The 23,574-nt window shown below is 54.7% G+C and overlaps 6 protein-coding genes across 6 annotated transcripts in view; 2 read left to right on the top strand and 4 right to left on the bottom strand.

Moving 5' to 3' along the window:
- PTSG_12513 (uncharacterized protein) overlaps positions 1 to 2,492 on the top strand; it is a gene marked incomplete at both ends in the record, with an annotated part of 5,721 nt that extends 3,229 nt beyond the window's left edge. The window contains one exon of the mRNA XM_004992298.1: positions 78 to 2,492. Coding sequence (XP_004992355.1) covers positions 78 to 2,492 — 2,415 coding nt within the window. The remainder of the gene's footprint in view (positions 1 to 77) is intronic.
- Positions 2,493 to 2,740: 248 nt separating this feature from the next.
- PTSG_06953 (uncharacterized protein) lies at positions 2,741 to 3,459 on the bottom strand (the record flags this gene model as incomplete). The annotated part of the gene is made up of 2 exons (XM_004992297.1): positions 2,741 to 2,764; positions 2,872 to 3,459. The coding sequence occupies 2 exons, from the start codon at positions 3,457 to 3,459 to the stop codon at positions 2,741 to 2,743; spliced, it is 612 nt and encodes a 203-aa protein (XP_004992354.1).
- Positions 3,460 to 3,705: 246 nt separating this feature from the next.
- Positions 3,706 to 12,191, bottom strand: PTSG_06952 (uncharacterized protein). The gene is made up of 24 exons (XM_004992296.1): positions 11,762 to 12,191; positions 11,361 to 11,456; positions 11,084 to 11,207; positions 10,640 to 10,850; positions 10,251 to 10,348; positions 9,839 to 10,061; positions 9,484 to 9,536; positions 9,218 to 9,329; positions 8,945 to 9,062; positions 8,654 to 8,763; positions 8,417 to 8,489; positions 8,203 to 8,273; positions 7,854 to 7,991; positions 7,521 to 7,659; positions 7,269 to 7,393; positions 6,987 to 7,063; positions 6,680 to 6,789; positions 6,435 to 6,538; positions 6,049 to 6,164; positions 5,533 to 5,864; positions 5,132 to 5,320; positions 4,900 to 4,984; positions 4,385 to 4,641; positions 3,706 to 4,153 (listed from the first exon to the last, which is right to left on the bottom strand). The coding sequence occupies exons 1-24, from the start codon at positions 11,832 to 11,834 to the stop codon at positions 3,993 to 3,995; spliced, it is 3,195 nt and encodes a 1,064-aa protein (XP_004992353.1). The 5' UTR covers positions 11,835 to 12,191; the 3' UTR covers positions 3,706 to 3,992.
- Positions 12,192 to 12,383: 192 nt separating this feature from the next.
- On the bottom strand, positions 12,384 to 16,424 carry PTSG_06951 (uncharacterized protein; the record flags this gene model as incomplete). The annotated part of the gene is made up of 12 exons (XM_004992295.1): positions 12,384 to 12,530; positions 12,779 to 12,856; positions 13,042 to 13,092; positions 13,409 to 13,480; positions 13,764 to 13,820; positions 14,048 to 14,095; positions 14,351 to 14,455; positions 14,655 to 14,856; positions 15,062 to 15,129; positions 15,310 to 15,370; positions 15,548 to 15,921; positions 16,176 to 16,424. The coding sequence occupies 12 exons, from the start codon at positions 16,422 to 16,424 to the stop codon at positions 12,384 to 12,386; spliced, it is 1,512 nt and encodes a 503-aa protein (XP_004992352.1).
- Positions 16,425 to 16,564: 140 nt separating this feature from the next.
- Positions 16,565 to 21,175, top strand: PTSG_06950 (cytohesin 2; the record flags this gene model as incomplete). The annotated part of the gene is made up of 8 exons (XM_004992294.1): positions 16,565 to 16,597; positions 16,956 to 17,081; positions 17,392 to 17,478; positions 17,627 to 17,731; positions 18,223 to 18,300; positions 18,487 to 19,779; positions 20,003 to 20,108; positions 20,283 to 21,175. 8 exons carry the CDS (start codon positions 16,565 to 16,567, stop codon positions 21,173 to 21,175), a joined length of 2,721 nt encoding a protein of 906 aa, XP_004992351.1.
- Positions 21,176 to 21,776: 601 nt separating this feature from the next.
- PTSG_06949 (cdk5 regulatory subunit associated protein 1) overlaps positions 21,777 to 23,574 on the bottom strand; it is a gene marked incomplete at its 3' end in the record, with an annotated part of 4,570 nt that continues 2,772 nt past the window's right edge. The window contains exons 8-12 of the mRNA XM_004992293.1: positions 23,304 to 23,380; positions 23,116 to 23,157; positions 22,756 to 22,818; positions 22,341 to 22,502; positions 21,777 to 21,965 (exon numbers count right to left, since the gene is read on the bottom strand). Of these exons, the coding sequence (XP_004992350.1) occupies positions 21,777 to 21,965; positions 22,341 to 22,502; positions 22,756 to 22,818; positions 23,116 to 23,157; positions 23,304 to 23,380 (533 nt within the window). The remainder of the gene's footprint in view (positions 21,966 to 22,340; positions 22,503 to 22,755; positions 22,819 to 23,115; positions 23,158 to 23,303; positions 23,381 to 23,574) is intronic.

Raw genomic sequence — 23,574 nt, 5'->3', positions numbered from 1 at the left:
TTGACCGTGGCACCCTCGTTCAAACGGACAGCGATCCCGTCTTCACGTCTCGGCGTTTCGTGCAAACGGCAAACGAGCTTGGCCTTCGCCTTCGCTACAGTCCGCCACATGTGCACGAGCACAACGGGCTTGTGGAGCGAAGCATTCGCACGCTGAAGGAGTCTGCCGCTGCCATGCTGCACACGGCACCACTGCCGCAGCACCTCAAGGACAAGCTCTGGTCTGCTGCGCTTGGACACTCTGCATGGGTGTACAACCTTCTTCCGCACTCCCAACTGGGCATGTCACCGTACCAGGCTCTCTTCGCCAAGCCTTCGCCACTGCAGCACGTGCGCGTCTTCGGCTGCAAGGCGTTCGTGTATGACCACGTCCACACGGACAAGAGCAAGGCCTTTCCCCGACGGGCCATGGAAGGCTTCTATGTTGGCTTCGACACGCGATGCAACGCGCATCGCATCTACGTCAAGGCAACTGGGCGAGTGAGGTCCTCCATCCACGTTGACTTCCTGGAAGAGGTTGACTGCACGAGTCAAGGGGGTGCTTTACCGACATCACCACTCACAGGCAGCAACGGCACCAGCACTGTGCAGAACCTATGGGTGATGCCAGCAGCAACAGCATCCACACCTGACCCCATGCGGCAGGGCGATGAGAACACACCTGACCCCATGCGGCAGGGCGACGAGAACACACCTGACCCCATGCGGCAGGGCGACAGCGGCGGCGCACAAACATCTGCACCACTCGCGCAATCAGCACCCACGGCACAGCAGAAGACAAGCTGTGCCGTCAACAGCAAGCATCCTGACTCGTCAACGGCAGACGACGGCAGTGATGACGATGACGATGGCGATGGCGATCACAGCGACGACAGTGACGGCTACGAGACCGACATCCTCTGCCTGCGGACTACCCTGTTGAAGAATGCCATGGTACAGACGCACCAGCCACCGCAGCAGCCGGTCCCCAAGACATGGCGGGACGCCATGGCCTCTGCACACAAGAGCAAGTGGCAGGAGGCCTTCGTCAAGGAGTGGAGTAACATGATTCGGCACGACGTCTTCGACATCGTTGACCAGCGCACTCTTCCCATGGGCGTGCGACCAATACCGTCCAAGCTCGTCTTTGCTGTGAAACACAAACCGGACGGCAGTATTGTCCACAAAGTCCGGTTTGTTTGCTGCGGCAACCGGCAGACGGAGGACACATACGCAGATGTATTTTCGCCCACGACACGCTTCGAGGCTCTGCGCACCTTTCTCGCTGCTACAGCCCAGCGACACATGCTGCTGTGCCAGTTCGATGTGTCTGCGGCTTTTCTCCATGCCGAGCTCGACATGGCAAACGTGTTTGTGCGTCCGCCGCAGGCAGCGAACCTCCCTGCCGGGTCTGTGCTGAAGCTGCGCAAGAGCCTCTATGGCCTGCGCCAGGCGCCGAAGCTGTGGTACGCATCTGTCTGGAAGACGATTGGCGGCAGCGGCTTCCAGCGTTTGCGGTCCGACGCCTGCATCTTCGTCAACCAGGATCGCACAGTCATGATTTGCGTGCACGTCGACGACTTCCTTGTGGCGGCAACGACACAGGAGCACATGGACCGTGCAGAGGCTGTGCTTGCAGCCAACTACGACCTCAAGAACTTGGGCGCGCCACGACAACACCTCAGCATTGCGATCTCCTATGACAGAGAACGCGGCGTTATGACGCTGAACCAGCACGACTACATCCAGACTGTGCTGAAGCAAGAAGGCCTGGAGGACTGCAAGGCGAAGGCAACTCCACTCCCCGTCAAGATGAAGCTCGTGCCGGTGGAACAAGCCGAGGTCGACGTTCGTCACTACCAGAGCATCATTGGCAGTCTGCTGTATCTCGCAGTGACGACGCGTCCCGACATCAGCTACGCCACATCCGTGCTCTCCAGATTTATCCAGCAACCCGGCAAGCAGCACCTACACGCGGCCAGACATGTCTGCAAGTACCTACGGGGCACGGCGGCTCTGGCAATCAAGTACAGTGCGGGTGATTCGCTTCAACTCCTTGGCTACACAGACGCAAGTCACATGTCTGACCCCTACACGTCGAAGGGGCATGGGGGCCACCTGTTCACCATCGCCGGTGGCCCTGTGACATGGCTGTCCAAGAGGCTGCCTCTCGTCACAACATCATCGGCGGAGACAGAGTACGTCGCCGCTGCGCGCGCAGCACAGGCTGCGGTGTACCTGCGACAACTCCTCCAGGAGCTGGGCTTCGACGTCGGCACCACACCACTCCACATGGACAGCCAGTCTGCCATGTGCATTGCTACCAATCCCGTGGCCAAGGGCGGCTCCAAACACATACGGCTGCGTTATCACCTTCTGCGCGAGCTCATTGGCGAAGGCGTCGTCAAGGCAGTGTATGAACCCGGCACAAAGCTGCTTGCAGACATGCTGACGAAGGCCCTACCTCGTCCATCTCTGACGCAGTGCCGAGAGCAAGTGCTGCATGCGAGTTGAGGGGGTGTGTGGAGAGACGAGTCCGTGTCATGTGCATGTGGATGTGTTTGCTTATGTCCGGAAAGCTGGAGACAGCATGAATAGTTCTGCAATCCAACCGGTTCTGCTGTGGTTGTTACACTTCCGTTTTCTTCGTTCAAGCTGTGTGTTGCTTCCACACAAAGTGCGGTATTGCATATGTTTGCGTGTTGTTCTTCGTCCAATCTCTTTGTTGTTTCTGCCACAATGCGGGAGTGCTTCACTTGTGTTCATTCATCCTTGTTCCCGTCTGTCTTCCACATCACACAGTAAACCCACACAAACACACTCAGACAAGTGAGCATACCACTACGCTAACGCACGCACACACAAACACACGCACATCCTCTGCTTGTCTTACGTTCGACATGTCACAGACGTGGTCCTTGCCGCTGCGGATGTAGCGCTCGCGGAGGCGGCGCAGCGCAAGCACACCGGAGCGGCCACGGTTGTCGGTGATGGCCAGCCGCAGCGGGTGTCCCGTCAGGACGCCAAGGAGGAACGCGAAGATGGCTGCGTCAACCTGTGGATCACGGGGATCCAGCAGGCCAGAGGCTCGGGACGCCACCTGCGCTCCTCCGCTCGGAGTGGCCGAAGAATGGAGAGAGGAAGAGGAGGAAGATGGGCGAGCGCCGTGGTCGTCGCCATCGCCCTCGTCGTCGTCATCGTCGTCGTGGTCCCCCGCGTCGTGGCGGGCGCCAGTGCGGCGCGGGCCGCGTTGAGCGCGGGAGCGAGTGCGGGGACCCGAAGCACCGTGGGTGCTTGGGCTCGGCGATGAGGCAGCTGCTGGAGCCTGCCCGTCTCCTTGGTGGTCAGCACCACCCTCGGCGATGATGCCAGCGTCGATGCCAGCGGCGATGAGCTTGGCCTCGACGGTGATGAAGAAGAGGTTGGCATCCTGCTCAGCGCTGACTTTGACACATTGGATGCATGGAATGGAGGGCAGCATTTGATGAAAGGGAATGGCTCTATGTGTTATATTGCCTCGATTCCCATTGTCTACGTATATGCCTGGCAGAAAGACATTCATGAACTTTTTCCGACTCAGCAAGCATCCATACCGAGAACTTTGAAATCAGCGTTTGAAGTTCCAAACTTTGCTCAAGACCTCATACTATAGAGGTCACCTGTCACTCTTATGAAAAGCCAGCCATTTTAGCACAAAGTAGGTGGTGCGCTGAGTGACTGGCATGCGCCGCTTCTTCTCGCTTTCTTACTTTGTCCATGTGATGATGTGTAGAGAAACAAACAGGAAAATTAAGCGAGAACTGACCATCGCTGAGGCACAAACATCGTGCTGTTTCGTATAACTTGCCATTTCTCACCAGCTCTAACAAAATGAGGAAGTGGGAGGGGTGGCAATTTCAGAACGGAAGGAAAGAACTGGTCAACGTTGCCTACAAAGGCTTGAGAACGGCAACCGTTGCAAACGATGACAAACAAGCGAGCAAACGAACAAACAAAGCCAGTGGTGGAAAGCCCTCAGCCGCTCATGACTGCGACTTTGGTTTCAGTGATGCCATTGTGGCGATCCATTTCAGTCGCTGGGGTCGTCGTGTTGACACCACCAAGTTTCAGTGCCTGTGGTTTGCATGTGAGCACACGCCACAGACGTACAAAGTCGTCGACGTACTCTTTGTTGCCTACGTGCATGCGTGCGTTTGCGTGAGTGAGCGAGTGAGTCCATGTGAGTGTGTATGTGAGTGAATGAGCCACCAGCAAAGAAGCAAAGCAAAGAGAGGTGCATTTGGTACCATGACAGCAACAACAACACCACCACCACCACCACCACCAACAACAACAACAACAACAACAACAACAACAACAACAACGACGACGACGAATGAGCTTGCGTGGGCTTATTGAGCTCGTACCTGCGATGGCTGCGAGACTCATGAAGAACCCAAACGCCCAAATTGCCGCGAAGAAGATGGTGAGGGCGATGAACACGCCAAACTTGAAGAAGAAGGTAATGTATCCGAAGAAGAGGACAAATCCAGCCAAGAACGTCGTGATACTGGCTGAGAGGACAGAGATACCCATCATCACCAATGCGTCCCGCACGCGGCTGAACCGTGTCACTTCGTGGCTCTCGCGATACGCGTTGGCCAGATGGATGACGTAGTCCACACTACAAACAGGAAATGCCACAGCAATAGGAAGAGATGTTGTTTCATAAGTGCAAAAAAACAAAAAAACAAGTATGAACCATAATGCACGCGCGCGCGCGCGCGTGTGTGTGTGTGTTGGTTTTTTTGTGTGTGTGTGTTGGTTTTTTGTGTGTGTTTGCGTGTGTGTGTGTGTGTGTGTGCGTGCGTGTGTGTATGTGTGCATGTGTGTCTTCGTGCTTTTGTGCATGCGCAAAACCTGCCAGGAATAAATCCCTGACCTGAGACCGACGAGGATGGTCAAGCAAACACTCTCAATCAAGCCGAGTGTCCATCCCAGCATCACCATAAGTGCAATCAACGACACTGCATGTTGACGGCGTGTGAAGCAAAAATCCCATGTTGTGAGTACGCGTCGTGGGTGCAGTTGAGCGTCCGCCAGCCATGCAATGCAAGCTTGGACATGCAAACAAGCACACAGACAACCAGCATAGCAGTTTCGCTTTGTCTCACCGACAACGCCCCCGATGGAGATGATAGACATGACGGAGAGGGTGATGTCACGTGTCATGACGATGATGATGACAAACGCAAGTGAGAGGCTGGCGGCGATGCCAACAATTGCCGCGCGTAACAAAGTGTCCTCCAAGTGAAGATCGATGTACAAGTCGGCTGTTTGCAGCGCACCGTCGAGCGTTGCCTCTGTTTTAACGCATGTGCGTGCACGGGTGCATGTGACCTCCACTTGCGAGCAGCAGCAGCAGCAGCAACAACAACAACAACAACAACAACAACAACAACAACAACAACAACAACAACAACAACAACAACAACAACAACAACAACAACAACAACAACAACAACAACAACAACAACAACAACAACAACAACACCAGCAGCAGCAGCATCTGTACCGATGTTGTCTGCGCGGGCGTTTTCCATATCAAGCATGTGGTCCCAAAATTCATAGGCTGGGCGAATGTCCTTTCCAGCACTGAATGTGTTCAGAGTTGTGTTGACAATGATGAACATGTACGCCAACTCAGGTTCCTCCGTGTCGAGGTGAAAGCGGATGGTTTGGTACACCTCAACCTGCTGCCATGAGCGCTCGTCCCGGGTGACTGCGTCCTGCTCAGATGATGACACGTCGCCGGACACATCGGGGGCGGGCCCGTTGTTATCCTCGTAATATCGCGTGAAGTTCGCCAGCAAGGGCACAAAGTCGTCTCTCGGGACTGGGAAGGCCCTGTCGAACACGACCAAAGGGAGTGGCAGCGCAGAAATATGTGCATGTGCGTGTGTGCGTGCGCGTGCGTCGTGTTGCACATGTGAGTGATGAAGGGAGCACACACAAGTGCATAAGCTGGTGAGAGCTCGTCACAATTAACGAGAGCATGCATGCATTCGCAGGCGCGGCAACGGCAACTGACATTCCCAGCTCGTTTGTGACATAGTCGCGGAAGAGCTCCATCGGGCACAGAATCTCCTCCTCAAGCACAAACTCGCCCTCCTCCCTAAATCGCTCGCAGATGGAGATGAACGTCTCCTGGCGTGTGGCAACAGAGGTGGCGCACATGGGTGTTTGTAGTTTGTAGTTTGTAGTGTGTAGCTTGGGTCGTGAGGTCAATTGCATGCTTCTTCGCACAAGCGAGTCAAACGCGCACTCCCACACGGACACCCGCATGTATCCACGGGCCAGCACAAGTATCAAATCACAACCACACCCACACACTCACTCACCCACTAGCAAACGCACACACTCACTCACCCACTAGCAAACGCACGCACACACACACACACACACACACACACGCACCTGAAAGTTGGGAGCAGTTGGGTCGAAGCCGGAATCAAACACGACGCGAGCAGGGTCGTTTGGATTGTATGGATTCACACCAGACAGGTCGACGACTTCAAGGCCTATGTAGGTGTACAAGCATCAGCATGCATGCGCGCGCGCGCGCGTGTGTGTAACCATCAGCATGCGTGTGTGGTCTCGCGTCAGAGCCAAGCGTGTTGTGAGCACTGTCCTCTGCACACGCATGCCAGCGGTGCACTCACCATACATGACAACAATCTGTGGAACGAGGTCAGTCCGCGCAAAATCGCTGTTCAGCATGTCAAAGGCCTGTTGTAGCTTGTCTCTGCTTGGCAACCATTGTGTTGGCTCGCTGCCAAGGATGGGCGCATATGCAAGCATACGTAGGCGTCGTTGAACACATCCACGCAGCCTCGTTGAGTGCACACGAAAGCAGCAGCAGCACACGTGGACAGAACACTGCAAATTCATGACCATGAAAACACACACACACACACACACACAAACACGGAGAGAGCCAAACGGATCAACGCAGCATCGGAGACATACGTTGCGGCCTTGAGTTCGGATGCAAAGTAGATGCTGACGCCAAACCAAATGGCAAACACAGCGACCAAATGCCACCGCTGTACAGGTAAGGAGAGAGAATGATGTGTGAAAATGAGAGCGAGAGTGAGTGAGCGTGAGTGTGCGAGTCATGGTTTGTGCCGTGGTAGCTGGGGCACGAAGGAATATTGAACCCAATAGTGCACAGCTACAACGGATGAATGCAACCATGGCAAAGACTGCCTGAGCAGCGTTGCAGGATAGCTGCTGCGTGTCAATACGCACGCGTTTGCAGATGAACGGGGCGTACGACTTGTAGAAGAACCGCTCCAGTGCACGATACTCGTTGATGTTGTGGTGTTTCCCAACAAGTTTGTTGCTAGTCACTCCATCGAGTTGGGTTTGGGTCGCTGCTGACAGAGAAAGGAGGTAGCAAAACGAGTTAGCACCAACAGCGGTGGCACAGTTTTCAATTGGCGAGGGGCAGAGCATGCAATCACACACAAATCCATGACCATTCTTGGGGTTTCTGCGAACCTGAAGCAGGAAGTTTGGTTCTGTTTGTCTTCGAGCAACAGCGGCGGCAGCACGGGTAGTGGATGTGACGAATAAAGCAATGATGCGTCACCACCACAAACGGGAAGTACGTGATGACCAGAATGAAGTTGAAGAGAATCTGTAACGAAACGTGTGTGTGTGTATGTGTGTGTGTGTGTGTGTGTGTGTGTGTGTGTGTGTGTGTGTGAGCGACAACGCAGCATTCATGATAGACACTGCTTGCGGGCTTGTGCACCTTGCCGGCACGTCATGCAACACACACACACACACACACACACACACACACACACACACACACACACACACACACACCATGAGTCCGGTAAAGGCGCCAAAGATCTGGATGGCCGGGACGGATGAGGAGAGATTCATGACAAAGGCGGCGCCCGTGGTGAGCGACGTAATCAGCATCGCCTCGGACGACCGCGTGTATGTCCACACGAGTCGCTCCTGTCAAGGTGTCACAAAGAGAGAGGAGTAGGTGTGTTGTTGGTGGGAGTGAGGAAAGAGGCAACGGCATAGCAATGGTGGACGGAGCGTGTGAGGACCTTGACAGACACAATAAGGAATGGACAAACCTGCCAGTGATCAATCACGTACTCATCCACTCGCTCACCCCCGCTACCACTCCTGCTCTCCACTGCAATTATGCGGCCAGTACCGTGAGCCACTGGAGATTGTCCTCTGTTATCTCCGCATCTCGACTGGGGGCGTTGCGACGCAGGCGCCCGTCTTTAACGGTGGTAATGATGCCTTTGGTGTGAGCAAGGGGTGAAACAAAGTGTGGTGATATGTGGAGAGAATGCATGCGGTAGTTCAAGCAAGCGTTACAACAGCATCGTGCGGGCGATTCTGTGGTGCATGTCAGCGCTCACCTGGGCCGGGCACTTCCAGCTCACTCTGCCGCCACGCGTCGACGAAGATGAAGACGTCATCAGCGCCAATACCCTGCAGAGCGCAATGCATCGCAACGCGTTGAGGGACGCATTGGATGGTGTTGTGAGGCCAACCCAAGACCTCAAGGCAAACGAACGAACGACAGAGCAACGGCAGCAAACGCGAGTGAAACAAGCACGCATACCAGGCAAGGCGAACAACATGTGCTTACGCACCAAGATGATGAAGAGAGACATGAGGTTGAGAATACCCATAGCACCAAAGTCCATGGCCGCTTGCGTGAAGAGAAACGCAATCGGAAAGCTAACCAGGACGTGCAGCATGCCTGTTTTGGGGGATGCGGATCGTTGGAGGTAGGATAGAGTTGCATGAGATTACGATGAAGACGAGCTGGAAGGCACAACAGTGCAACCAGCGCGTACGCTCCCGCGCAGGAACAGGTGCCAGTGTAGAAGGCAGTAGTGTTGCATACACAAGTGTTCACACACACACATTTAGGCACGCACCCATGCCGGAAATGAAGAATGAGTTAACGTGAAAGGCCATGTAGAGATAGACGACGACGACGCTGACGGAGACGAGTGCCGTATCCGTGATGATCAGATTCCAGAAGTAGTCGTCAATCTATGCAGGCAGCCGTGAAACGGGCGTGAGCGTGGCCGAGAGCACCAGCGGCATGCCAAAGCGCGCTTGTTACACGAAGAAAGAACAGCAGGCGGCCACGACACCTGGCGCCCATTCAACAGAGAATCAGCCAGCAAGCAGCAGGCAAAACATACAAGGACGCCGCTGAGGATGGTGGTGGTGAGACCCTCCGCTTTCTTGAAGGGGCGGAGCGTGGACGGCACGCGCTTGACAAATGACTCAATGATGGAGATCTGCTCATCGTACCTGATGACAGCACGCAATGAAAGCAACGGGAGCACGCATGAGCAAGTCTCGTACAGTTGAAGAACACCATTCGCATGGACGTATGTACATGTGCGGGAGTGTACGCAGAAATGCATGTGTGCATGTGCCAAGGTGGTGGTGCAGGAGCTGATACCGGTCGTCCGGGCTTTTGAACCCGGCTAACGGAAGGCCAAAGAATGTCAGCGACTGCCATCAAGAACCGGCAAGCAGGATGAGTTGACGAGCGAGAGTGTCGATGAAATGAGACACAATACAAATGTACGCACACACAGACACAGACACACAGAGACACAGAGACACAGAGAGACACACACACAGAGAGACACACACACACAGAGATACAGACACACACACACACACACACAGACAGACAGACAGACAGACAGACAGACACACACACACACACTCTCTCTCACTCACTCACACACACACACACACACACACACACACAGACACACACACACAGACACACACACACACACACACACCGTCGAGACGTGTGACGTGAGGTCTGGGGTGAGAGAGGCGTTGTTGTCTGGGAAACCAAACGTGTCAGCGACAGCAAAGTCGATCGCTGACGGTGACGGGTCGAAACAGTTTGCGTAGCAGTCACCCGCTGTGGAGTAGCAGAAGGCCGGCAGGGACGTGTTCGCGCTCACGTTGCGTGGCGTGATGAGAGCCAGCAACACGTCGTCGACGGACGCAAACGGGCTGAATATTAGGGCAGGGGGGAGGGAGTGGAAGTAGGGAGAGGAGAATACGTGGTGAGGTTAGTACGATCAAGAGAGAGAGAGTGTGTGTGTGTGTGTGAGGGGTGGGCGGAGATGGCTGGCGGATGAAGGACGAGCAACGTCACGCAGGCAAGCAAAAACGTTTTCAAACACAAGCAGATGCACGCACATGTCTGTGTTGTTTCCATCTGGGCGGTACACATTTGGACAGCCATCAATTTCCGATGCAAAGAAGAATCGGGTCACGGACTGCGGCTGCGAGCATTCCTGTGCAAAGAAGTGCATGCAGACGTGTGCACACATGACGTTGTGTGAGGTTGCAGATGAAGTGCTGAAGCTGGACTTGAACGGAACTGAACTGAACTGGATTGCGTTAATGAGGAAGCAATCACACAACAACCAACACACAGATACACAGAGACATACACATACACAGATACAGTTAGACATATACACACAGATACACAGAGACGTACACACACACACACACACACACACACACACACACACACACGCACACACACACGCACACACACACACACACACACACGAGCTTACGGTGCTGTCCCTGGCACGCGCGCAAACTTGTGTGAAGCTTGGATCACCCTGCATGGCCCTGATAGCCAGCTCCATGTTGTGCATGGCGGTGATGCGGCCACGGGTGAAGACGTTGTCGCCATGCGGAACAGAGAACAGCAGCTGCAGGTAGTAGTCCTCGTCTGTTTGCTGCGGTACTATCACAGATGATGTGTTCGAAGGTGCACGGAATCTGCAAGGGATTGTGTGTGTGATTGTGTGTGGAATGAAGCGTGTGTGCGTGATTGCGTATCGAATGAAGAGAGAGAGAGAGAGAGAGAGAGAGAGAGAGAGAGAGAGAGAGAGAGAGAGAGAGTGTGTGTGTGTGTGTGTGTGTGTGTGTGTTCGATGATTGTTGAACGATGCGATTCACTGCTGGCTTGCAACACACATAGACTCTCTCACACATACACACAATGAACGTACGGGTTGAAGCGAGTAATTTCCTCAGCAAGGATGCGAGTCTCTTCCAGCTTTCCGATGCGAGACGTGCGAGGAATGAAGGTCGTGACCGTCGTGTCAATGTCAAAGGGATAGACAACAAACGCAACTGCAAGCAACCACACCAAGGGAACCACAGATGCTTGGATGAGTGGAAAGGCGAGCAAAAGAGTTGGGAAAGGGGAAAGAGGGTGCGTAGGTCTGTGATGACAAGTGCATGTTAGCACAACATGCCTTCAGCCAACAATTAGCTCCTGCTTACTTCCAGATAGCACGAAGGTGAGGAGGAGAAGGATGCTGGTTCCCATGCGCGGGTGTGCAATCACCCCGCGACAGTACCAATGGATCTTCTTGTTCACTAGAAGGAGAGGGGGCGGGAAGGGCGGAGGAGCCAGCGGTGCACACAAACATACATGCGTGCATGAGCGGGTGCTGCTTGCTTGCATAGTCACACACTCCTTCACACACGCACACATGCAAACACACTCACACGCACACACTCACACGCACACACTCTCACACATGCACACACTCTCACACATGCACACACTCTCACACACGCACACACATATGCAAAACACACACACACACACACGTGCACACATATGCAAAACACACTCACACACATGCATGCATAGCAGAACGTGGTGACGCCTCCCTTACCCCATTGCTTGAACTTGGACTGCACTCTCTCGTTTGTGGGCGTGTTCTCTTCAATAGCAAGGTCGCTTGCCATGGTTCAGGGCTGTGACGAGAGGTCAGCAAGAAAGCCGAAGGCTCGTCTCTAGTCTTGTGGAGAGACGCGTTGCTGTTTGCTGTTAGGCTGTTGAAGCACGCCAACAGCAGCAACATCAGATGTTGAGGATGGACACTTCAAGTCGTGCGTTAGGCGGCCACTTGTGCAGGTACACACGACAGCTCCTTCCTGCCTTGTTGCGTGAGGTTTGAGAAGGGCAACGGAAGAATGATGATGGCGGGCGTGTGTGTGGAGCCACATTGCACTGCTGCACTGCGTTGTGCGTTGTGTTGCTTGCACGCTTCTGTCTTGTTGATTGCTTCGCTGGCTCGTGCTTGCATCGCTGCCACTGATGACTCATCACTGCCTGTTTGAAATTCGCGGCAGGACAGTCGCCTATCGTTGCTGATGCAATGTCCATTTGTTGCTGTTGTTGCTGTGGCTGTTCAATCCCTCACATCACACACACACACACACACACACACACACACACACACACTCACACACACACACACATGCATGAGCAAGCAAGGCAAAGTTGCGGGTGTGCTACTTGATCATGATGCGGCCTTGCTTGGCCTGCTTGCGCTGCTGCCGCTTGCGCTGCTTCTCCTCCCACTTTGCGAGCTCCTGCGGATTCGCCTCCAGTCGCTCCCGCTCCTTCTGCTTCCGCTCCTCAACCCGCGCCTGCACAGCCTGCGATGTGGTACAATGGTGGTGTGTGAAAAGGGAGCCACTTGCACACTCTGTGTGTGTGTGTGTGTGTGTGTGTGTGTGTGTGTGTGTGTGTGTGTGTGTGTGTGTGTGTGTGTGTGTGTGTGTGTGTGTGTGTGTGTGTGTGTGTGTGTGCCACGAATGCGCTTGCAACTCTTGCACTTGCACTTTGCGATGCCTCCGCACGCGAGTGCCGCCCCTTAATTCCCGCCAACACTGGCGTTGCCTACCTGCGCCTCCTGCTTGGAGATTTCCTTCTGGATTAGCGACGTGAAGTCATCGCGGAGCTTCTTCGCGCGCGTCTTGTCCTGCACACACACACACACACACACACACACACACACACACACACCGCAGCCAATACGGGAATATATGCGTGTAGCCGTCACATGGTGGAAACGAAACAATGAAGGAACGTGTACACAAGCAGGTGTGTTCAGTACGCCAAGAAACACTTGAGCGTGCGTGCGCGTGTGTTGGGTGGATCTCGCACCTGAGACGACATCTTGTAGGTGGCCATTGCTTCCAGCAAGTCCATGCCCAGCTGGTGTCGCACGCACACGCAATGAGGTGTGAGCGCAACAGCAGTCCACAGAGACGAGATAAGGTGGTACAGCAATAACCGCCCAGCAGGAACAGAAGAATGAACAACAAAGAACAAGAACAGCAACAAGAGCAAGAACAAGAACAGCAACAAGAACAACAAGAACAACAAGAACAACAAGAACAACAACAACAGCAACAACAACAAGAACAACAAGAACAACAAGAACAACAAGAACAACAGCGATGTTGGTGATGGCAAGCATCAGTGCGTGGTTGGTACAGGTATGCACGAGTGCGTGGTGATGGGTACATACCTCGATGGCGGTGACAGCGGCAGCACGGTCTGCCTCGCGCGTCAAATCAACAGACAGGTGCATTGTCATCGCCTGTCCAACCACACATACACACAAGTGTTTGAGGGAGTGTGTGTGAGTGTGTTGCCAGTGGAAAGTCGCGACTGTCTTCCTAATGTGTGCTTGCAATAATGACGTGAACTGTGCTTTCTGCACAGTACAGGGTCACTCGTCACACACACACACACACACACACACACACACTCTCTCTCTCTCTCTCTCTCCATCATCATCATCATCATCATCATCATCATCATCATCATCATCATCATCATCATCATCATCATCATCATCATCATCATCACGACCACCGTACGTTGATTGGCTTCTGCAGCTTGAGGTCATTGTTTGGCCAATCGCCCGGCCGCCGGACCTGCCAACAAGCGCAGTGCACACGACCATCAATACGGACACGTGAGTGTGTGTGTGTGCGTGTGTGTATTTGTGTATGTGTGCGTGTGTGCGTGTGAGCATGGCACAGGCGCACGTTGAGTGTTTAGGTTGGGTTGGGGGTGTACACGAGGGAGAAAAGCAGCAGTCTTGCGTGCTTGCAGATCGGCAGGTGAACGAAACACAAGTGAGAGTGTTGTGCGCACGCACCTTTTGCGTGCGGTATTGGTCGGTCATCTTCAAATGCACGAGATAATCCTGCAGCAGCAACAGAAGCAGTCATGTGAGCACCCACAGCACACACAAACACAAACCACCATGCACACAGAGAGATACATGTTCAAACGAACGAGCCAACCAAACGGACGCACACACACACACACACACACACACACACACACACACACACAGAGAGAGAGACAGACAGACACAACACACACACACACACACACAGACAGCGCCAAAGAATTCAGCAAGCAAGCAACCAAACACGTCACCATGTGTGCACCTCACCTCGATGGCCTTGATGCGAGTGAGGACGGAGCCGGAGAGGATGGATGTGGCGGCGCCCTGCGAATCGCACACGACATTCAGCGTCTCAAACAGCTGCGGCCCTTTCTGCTCACACGTTCACAGACACCAGGTCGCAGGAGTAGGGGGAGGGGGAGGTGAGTACGCGCGGTTTGCATGCGTGTGCTGGCATACGCTTAAACACAAGCAGCAGACAAACGCGACCGATGTGACAAACAATACGTTTTGTTGTTCACCACCATCACCACCACCACATCATCATCACCATCATCATCATCATCGTCACCTTGGTCAGGAAGGCGATGTCTTCGTTGTCGCTCCTGAGCTCCGGTTCAAAGAGTGGGGTGGTGACTGCGAGCACAAACGGGTCAACCTGCTTGCCGTCGAGCTGGGCAGAGACGACGAGCGTGTCCTGCTGGCCGGTCGCCGTGTCGAGCACCAGCCCAATCGCATCCTGCCGCCGCTTCAGCACAAACTCAGCCTTGAAACTGCACAAAAGGTCGCCAGCACCACGTCCACACAATCAAACAAACAAACAACACGGCACACTTGAGTGTGAATGCAGAGCGAGCGAGGAGCGCCGGTGCATGCGCATCAGGAAACAAACACGGGCTTGCGGTACAACACAGAGACACAGAGACACAGCCACACAGAGACACAGAGGCACACACACTCACACACACACACACACACCTGAAGCAGCGCCTGTTGCCGGTGCCATAGAGTACAAACTCGTTTGCAGCTTCGGCAATGATGGGTTTCTGGGAAGAACACACACGACGTACACGCACGTATGTGAGCACACACCAAAGAGGAAAATACACAGGCATGGGTCACGGACAAATTCAACACAACTGCACCTGCCACACTTGCACAACAAACAAACACACACAGACACAGACACACAGACACACAGACACACAGGGCAGTGCAGCACCTACGCTTGTCTCGTCGCCGATGTGAGCAAAGCGCTCCTTCATTCGCTCCAGCACAGACTCCGCGCTGGGGATATCAACAGCAGCGCACGCCAAGTCAGAACAACAAAATTGCCATCCAAACGAACAGGCACACAGGCACTGACACACGGACACACAGATACACAGATACACGCACACGCATGAAAAGCCCGCCTTTCCTCTGCTCTCGAACATGTCACAAAAGGTGTGTGGCATGACGTACACAGCCTCGACGACGCGCTTGTTCTCGGAGCGGCCATGAAGATAGAACACGAGGAAGCCCAGGAGAACCACAAGGCCAACAATCTCCAGGTAGTATTCGCGAATATCAAGGGGCCGGTTGCTCAGGCGCGCAGCCGCCTTCGCCTCCACAGACAGATCCAGCTTGACGTCGCCATCGATGTCGTCATCATCCACCTCCTCGTCATCGTCATGGCTGCCGGCCACCTTGCTGTCACCGCGGCCGGCGGCACCTTGCTGTTGCACAGGTTCGTCCACAAGTACGGCCTCAAACTCTTCTTCATCAAAGTCATCATCCAGTGAGTTGACGGCGGTCCGCGGGATGCCCACAACCCGGAACTCGGACGCAGAATCAAACTGCACAGCAAGACGTGCGATGGTAGTGGATGAGAGATTGCGTGTGTGCGCGTGCGCGCGCGTGCTTGTTGGGATGTGTATGAATATGTGTGTGTGTGTGTGGGTGGATTTGTGCATGTGTATGTGCAAAAGGATATCTCGAAACAACGGGTCTGGTTGGAGTTCTCAATCAAGAAGACAAGACACAAGGTCCCAGGCATACGCTGCATTCTTGACTTCTAATCATAGCGGCAGCGCCTTCAAAGGAAGCGTACCTCCTCTTCGTCCGCGTCGCCAGGTGCGGCATCCTCCAGTGGCACGCTGGCACCGTCATCCGCGATGTCAGTGGCTGCCTTTGGTGGTGATGGCACGGCCACACCAGCTCCCGGCGATGTAAACTCGTCCTCGTCAAACTCATCTTCTTCAGCAGCGTGTGCTCCATTCATCGCACCACCCACACCGCCAACAAGCAGCGCCACCAGCACCACCACAAGCGCCTTCTTCCACCACACCGCTGCCCGCATCTTGCTCGTCTCCAAAGTAAAGTGTGTTTGTGCGCGAGAGAGGAGAAAGTGCAACGTGTGTGTCTGTCTTCCTCTTGCCTGTGTGCAGTTGTGATAATTGGTGGATGTCTTTGGTCATTTGTCCGCGATTGAAGTCCAGGATGGCGTCTCTGCTCGGGTTTGCCCACAAGCAGGTGTGTTTGTGAGTGTGGTGTGTCTGTGGTGTGGTGGTGCTCTGGGTGTCCTTCCTTCCGTCTGTGCGATTGTTCGACGTGTGCTGTTGTGGTTGTGACATTGTGGTTATGACATTGTAGTTGTGGTGTGGTGTGGTTTGCAGTTTGTTTGTGCGGGTGTATGTCATCGATCGCACAACAGCAAACAACAGCTCGTTGCTTGCTGCCCGGCTTTCTTTTGTTCCGCTGTCATCCCTCCGTCTTCCTCACCCTCCTCCCTCTCCTCCTTTGCCCTCTCCTCTGTCACTGTCACTGTCACTGTTACTCTTCTCAATTGCGTGCTTGCATGCTTGTTGGTGTTTGACACAATGGTTCGCAGGGCCAGAACCGGCGATCATGGCGCCGGCGGTACTTTGTCATCTCACCACTGTCGTCCACGTCCTCCATGCTCTCTTACTTTACCACTGAGGGCGAGGCCCGCATTGGCGCTCCAACCTCCAGAAAGGTAAGGAGGTCCACACAAAGACACACACACACACAGCGACCCAAACTTACACACACACACACACACACACAAACACACACACACACACACACACACACACACACACACACACACACACACACACACACACACGAAGACACACACACAAACACAAACACACAGCGAGACACACACACACAACGCAGCACAGTGGTCAAGATGTATTGTGTCATCAGTCATAGAGAGTCGATGGATGACTGTGTGGTTGTGTCGCGCGACCCCCCCCCCCTTGTGTGGTTTTGCTCACAAGCACTCGTGTGTGTCTTGCCAGGGCTGCATGGTGTTGGGCAAAGGCACGCGTGTCCTAGAGGAGCACGAGTGCCGTGTCAATTGGCCCAGCAGCACCTTTGTCTCCGGCGTAAGAACAACTCGCTTGTCTCATGCTCTGTCGGCGCAACTGTGCAGCTGCATGCTCTACAATATTTGTATTCCAAGTGCCGCCGTCTGTCTATTTCTCTTCCCACGCGTCTCACACTCAAGTACACACACACACACAACGTGTGCAGAGTGGGCTTGGCATCCAAACACAGCATCGCACGTTGTATCTTCATTGCAAGAGCCCTCTGGAGGCCAAAGACTGGAAGAATCTCCTGCGTGCTCGCATTCAGCAGGTGGGCGCCACGCGGCTGTTATTATCGTTGTTGTCGTCACACCCTGCGGGGGCCCGGGAGGGGGCGAAAGGTTCTTTGTTGTTGTTGTTGTTGTTGTTGTTGTTGTTGTTGTTGTTGTTGTTGTTGTTGTTGTTGTTGTTGTTGTTGTTGTTGTTGTTGTTGTTGTTGACACAGGTCACGTGTATTAGGGCACTGATGTGTTGGCTTCACCTGCTCCTTTTATGCCACGCTGGCTTTTTCACTTTATTGCTTATGGCGACAACCCTAACATACACACACACACACTCTCTCTCACACCCTGTCACACACTCACACACACACACACACACACACACCCTTTCACACACACACATGCACACACTCTCACACACACACCCTTTCACACACACATGCACACACTCTCTCACACACACCCTTTCACACACACATGCACACACTCTCACACACACCCTTTCACACACACACACATGCACACACTCTCTTCCCCACAGCACACTGACGTTGTTGCGGAGAAGAACCGGCGTGCTAGTCAGCTCTCCACGTCCCAACTCTCCGAGTTTTCAGATGATGTGTGTGCCCCTGCTGCCGCCATGCACTTTGTTGGTTTGTTGTTGCTGTGAGTGCGGTGACATTGCCGCGATTCTCATGGCAAGCCAACGTGCACACACACACACGCATGCACACACACACACACACGCACACGCACACGAACACAAACACATGCGCGCACGACGTCTATGCCACTGCATGCACAGGGCGACGATGAGGGCGGGAGCCACGACACGCGGCTGAAAACGGTTGTGCTGCGGAAGAAGAAGCACGGCGACCTGGCTGTGCTGTGCAAGCAGCTCGCTGTGCGCAACGCCACGCTCAACGACCAGGTGTACGAGCTGGAAGGACAGGTGCAGCGCACGGAGGAGGAGAACTCGTGCCTGCACCGCTTCTCCGCGTATCTGCGCACAGTGCTGCTGCAGCACGGCGTGGGCCTGGAGTCGCTGCTGCCGTTTGATGCGTTTGTGAAGGACCCGTCCCTCTACAGCACAAGCGGTGACGATGATGAGCAGTGGGGCTTTGACTCCGAAGACGACGACGACAACGACACCACCACCGCTAACAGCACCACCACCACCATCACCAGCAGCAGCGCCACCGCCAGCACGTTGGCCGGTGGCAGCGGGCGTGACGAGGAGCTCCGGCGGCGAGATGTGGCGGCGGCGGTGATTCAGCGCTGGTACCGCGGGTGCGTCGTCAACAGGCACTTCACCAAGGTCAAGGCGACGGCAAACGAGCGCGGACGGCGGCGCACGCTGGACAGGCAGCGGCTCAACGCAAAGGTGCACCCTCGACACGGCGACATCCACGCCCGCCCGCGGCTGCCAACCACGTCGCTGGCAAGCAGGGAGCTGTGGGAGGAGGCCGTTGGCGGCAGCAACAGCGGCAGCACGGCAGCATCGCCGCACCTGCGCAGCGTGGGGCACCCCTCTGTGTCGTCCATGGGTGCAGGGCTGTCGACCGGTGGCGTGCGGCGGACAGCGAGCATGGCGCGACGGCCGTCGTATGGGGGGCGGCGGCTGACGGCGGCGATGATGCGGCGGCTGCCACGGCAGGAGGAGCGGCACGAGGAGGCCGACGAGGACGCAGCCGTCGCCGCAGCGAAGAAGCAGAAGCAGCAGCAGATGCAGGCAGATGAAGCCAAGCCGTCCGCGACAACGACAACAAAGACAACAAAGACAACAAAGACAGCGACAGCGGCAGGGGCAAGGGGTAGCGGTGCAAGCGGCGCGAACAAGGCGGCGCGCAAGTCTGTTGAGATTAGCTTCTCGCCCCCGGCAGAGGACGCGAGCACGACCACAGCGGCGCCAACGGCAGGGAACGGCAGCATGGCTGACCAGGAGTACTTCCACATTGGTGGCGCGGATGAGCATGCTGCGTCCGCCACCACCGCCGTGGACGTGGACGCGGACACGGCAGCAGGGACGTCGTCCAAGACGGCGACGATCAAGTCGCTTTCGGCCGTCAGCGAACCGGTGTCGGCGGATGCAGAGGCGGTGCGTTGTCGGTGCTTTGTGTGGCGTGTACTCTCTTCTCTGTCTGCATGTGGTTGGATGGTTTTGTTTGCTTGGTTGTTTGCTTCTTTGGTTTGTTTTGTGTGTGTGTGTGTGTGTGTGTGTTTGTTCATGTGTGTGTGTGTGTGCGTGCTCACGCTGCCGCTTCTATCTTGTGATCCCTCGTGTTCCTTTACGCTTCCTGCGCGACCATGGCGGGGTGCAGACGGAGCTTGAGCTGGCGCGGCTGGCGATGTACCGCTTCAACAAGAACCCGAGCAAAGGCATCCACGACCTCATGATGTGCGGCCTCGTTGTCGACGACCCACAGGGTGAGTCTTGTGTTGCTGTGCTTCATGAATTCCTACCTGGCTATTGTTCGTTGTGTCGCGACGGTCTTGTTTCTTGTGTATGTATGGCTGCCTGATTTGTCGTTGTCTCACGTCAATGCGCCATTCACGCCACATGTGCTTTTTTTTTTTTTTTTTCACATCCGCCTGCTGCAGAGATCATGTCCTTCTTGTGCCAGGAGCCGGGCATCAGCCGCGCCAAGCTGGGCGAATTCCTCGGGTCTGACGAGGACCGCAGCAAGGCATGCCTGCAGGCATATGCCAACACGTTTGATTTCACCAACGCGGCGATTGACGTGTGCCTGCGCCTGTTCCTGCTCGCCTTCCGCATCCCGGGCGAGGCGCAGAAGATTGAGCGGGTGATGGCGGCGTTTGCGCACCGCTACCACTCGTGCAACCCGACGTGCTTCTGCCACGAGGACACGGCCTTCATCCTGGCCTTCTCCATCATGATGCTGCACACGGACCTGCACAACCCGAGCAACGTGCGCAAGATGACGCTCAACGAGTTTGTGCGCAACAACCGCGGGATTGACGACGGCGGGGACGTCCCACGCGATGTGCTGGAGGGCATCTACTCGCGCATCCAGGCCGAGGAGTTCCAGTGCTGCGTCGACCACACCAACAAGGTGGAGGACCTGGAACAACGGCTCACGGGCCACGTGCCTGCAAGCATCGTCACGGAGACGCGCCAGTTTGTGCGGACGGCGGACGCGAGCGAGCTGTACCGCAGCAAGAAGGACAGTGCCAAGAAGGGGGCGGCGGTGAAGCGCGTCATCACCTTGCTCATCTTCAACGACATGGTGCTGGTCGCGTCGCAGGCGCGGTCCTCGCGGCGCTACCACATCCGCAAGGCATTCGACCTCTTCACCTCCTCGCTGCACAGGGAGACGGAGCACGGCCCAGAGACGTACATCCTGCACAACAAGGAGAGTGGAAGCAGCATCCGCTTTGCACCTGACGACCATTCCGTCATCTCCGCCATCCATGACGCAACCCGCCTTTGCGCTCGCGTCAAGACGTTTTCATGGGCCGACAGCAGCTGCTGAGAAGAACAACACTTACATCAGCGAGAAGAGGAGTGGAGTGGAGAGAAGAGAGAAAGGAAAGGAGAAGAGAAGGGAAAGTAGGAGGAGAGAGAGAGTGTGTGTGGTGTGCGTGTGTGCGTGTGTGCGTGTGCGTGTGTGCGTGTGTGCGTGTGTGCGTTTGGTGTTACCCACCAGGTTTTGTTTTGTCTGTGGTGTTTCATGCTGTTGATTGTAGATCATGAAGAGATGAGGGTTCGTAAGTTGATGCGGTGACACCCACTCTCCCCCCTCTCCAAGCTTTCTTCGTTGAGGGTGTCTTAGATTTGTTGCTTGTGCCATAGTCGTTTGTTGCTTTAAGTGTGTGTGTGTGTGTGTGTGTGTGTGTGTGTGTGTGTGTGTGTGTGTGTGTGTGTGTGTGTGTGTGTGTGTGTGTTTTGTTCGTTGCTTGCAAGCAAGTGGCCTGCCTTTCTGCCCTTCGCTCGCTCGCCTGTTTGTATTTGTCATCTTCTCACTAAACGTTCGCACAACGAAGAGCCTGCATACAAAGAGAGTGCATCAACAAATACACCATGTGGTTGATCGTGTGCGATTGCGCTGCGGGTGATGGATGGGCACAGCGATGCTACGAGAACAGGTGCTTTCGCAGAATGTCAAAGGTAACGAGAAGAAGAAGAGCAAGGGCCACATGCTTCACCGCCCGCAGCAGCGCGGACGCTGATGGTGATGCTGATGTTGACGTCGGCAATCTTGATGATGATGTTGATGATGGTAATTGTGCCGCAGAGACAGATTCCTCAACCACACGCCCCATCTTACGATGTGCAAAAGCAAGCAAACGTGTGAGGGAAAAGCATGCAGCGTCAGTGAGGGCGTGACGAGGGGCACGCGTGTGTGTGATGATGAGTACGGATGTTGTCTGGTGGTGCGCAAGCATCCTCGATAGGATTCCACGCAGCTGTCGCTGAACACTGGTGCATTGCGTCGACGACCATCACATGCACACCAGTACATTTGCATATAGATAGACAGAGACAGACAGACAGACAGACAGACAGACAGACAGACAGACAGACAGACAGACAGACAGACAGACGGGCAAAGAGATAGACAGACAAACACAGACGTACACAGACACACACGCACACACACACACATACACACACGCACACACACAAGTGTTACGCACCAAAAAGTGTTTCCCCGTTGCTGTGATGTCGACAGTGATCATTTTGCCCATGATCTCTGGCCGGCGCGGCACAAGCACCTGGTCGAAGCTCTTGTTGTGCGCAACAAAGTAGTTACCATCCGTGGAGACGTCCGTCACCAGCACCCGCTGCCGCTGCCCAAGCTGCGGCGGGCGGTGTGTGTGTGTATGTGTGTATGTGTGTATGTGTGTATGTGTGTATGTGTGTATGTGTGTATGTGTGTATGTGTGTGTGTGTATGTGTGTGTGTATGTGTGTGTGTGTGCGTGCAATGAGGAAGCGGAAAAAATAATTGGCGGTGAGTGGTGAGGCAGAGACAAGGGATAACACATACGCATGAGATGCATGTGTGCGTGTGCGTGTGTGCATGTGTGCGTGTGCGTGATTGCGCTCGTACCTTGTGTTCATAAGGAAGGTAGGACTGGAACAGCTCGCTCAACCGCTTCGTTCGCTTCTTCACCTGAACAAAAAGGAAAGCAGATGCGGCCGTATGAGATGTACGCATGCGTACGTGTGTGCGTGTGTGTGTGTGCGTGTGTGTGTGCGTATGTGTGTGCGTATGTGAGTGCTTATGTGTGTGTATTTGTAATTGTCAGCTCAATCACAACCACCACCACCACCACCACCACCACCACCACCACCACCACCACCACCACCACCACCACCACCACCACCACCACCATCATCATCATCATCATCATCATCATCATCATCATCATCATCATCATCATCATCATCATCATCATCATCAGTGTACCGTCGCGGGGATCAATTCTCTCCATGCGGGCAGCAGGTGTGCCTGGCCGAGGAAAGAACTGCACACATGACAATAATGAGGTGCGTGAGAGATGTCTGTGGCGCCAGAGCGGTATACCTCGTCAGCGAGTGAAATACACAAAACATACATGACCGCACACACACACACACACACACACATGGCCACACCTGGTTGATGAACAGCGAGGGAAATTTGTACTTTTCGCACAAATCCATGGTCTCTTGGAAGTCCTCTTCGGTTTCGCCTGCACATGAATGACATCATGTGAATCATGATGAACCACGTGGAATGCATATGCTGCCAACAAATGAGGAATGTCTGTGCACGGGCGGGTCTGTGCTGTTGCGCGAAGCGACAGAGGAGGCACAGACACACACACACATACACACACACACACACACACACACACACACACACACACACACACAAAGCAAATTC

Source organism: Salpingoeca rosetta (genome assembly GCF_000188695.1).
Source record: "Salpingoeca rosetta unplaced genomic scaffold supercont1.17, whole genome shotgun sequence".
Lineage (NCBI taxonomy): Eukaryota > Choanoflagellata > Craspedida > Salpingoecidae > Salpingoeca > Salpingoeca rosetta.
Note: the sequence above shows the minus strand (reverse complement) of the source record. Positions and strands in the feature narration are given on the sequence as shown.

Coding starts and splice junctions, on each gene's coding strand:
- PTSG_06952 (XM_004992296.1), bottom strand. CDS start 11,834: ATGGCAAGCGACCTTGCTATTGAAGAGAACACGCCCACAAACGAGAGA. Junction 10,349..10,639: donor CGCGTGCCAGGGACAGCACC/GTAAGCTCGTGT, acceptor TTCTTTGCACAG/GAATGCTCGCAGCCGCAGTC. Junction 5,321..5,532: donor CGCCCGCGCAGACAACATCG/GTACAGATGCTG, acceptor GCGTTAAAACAG/AGGCAACGCTCGACGGTGCG.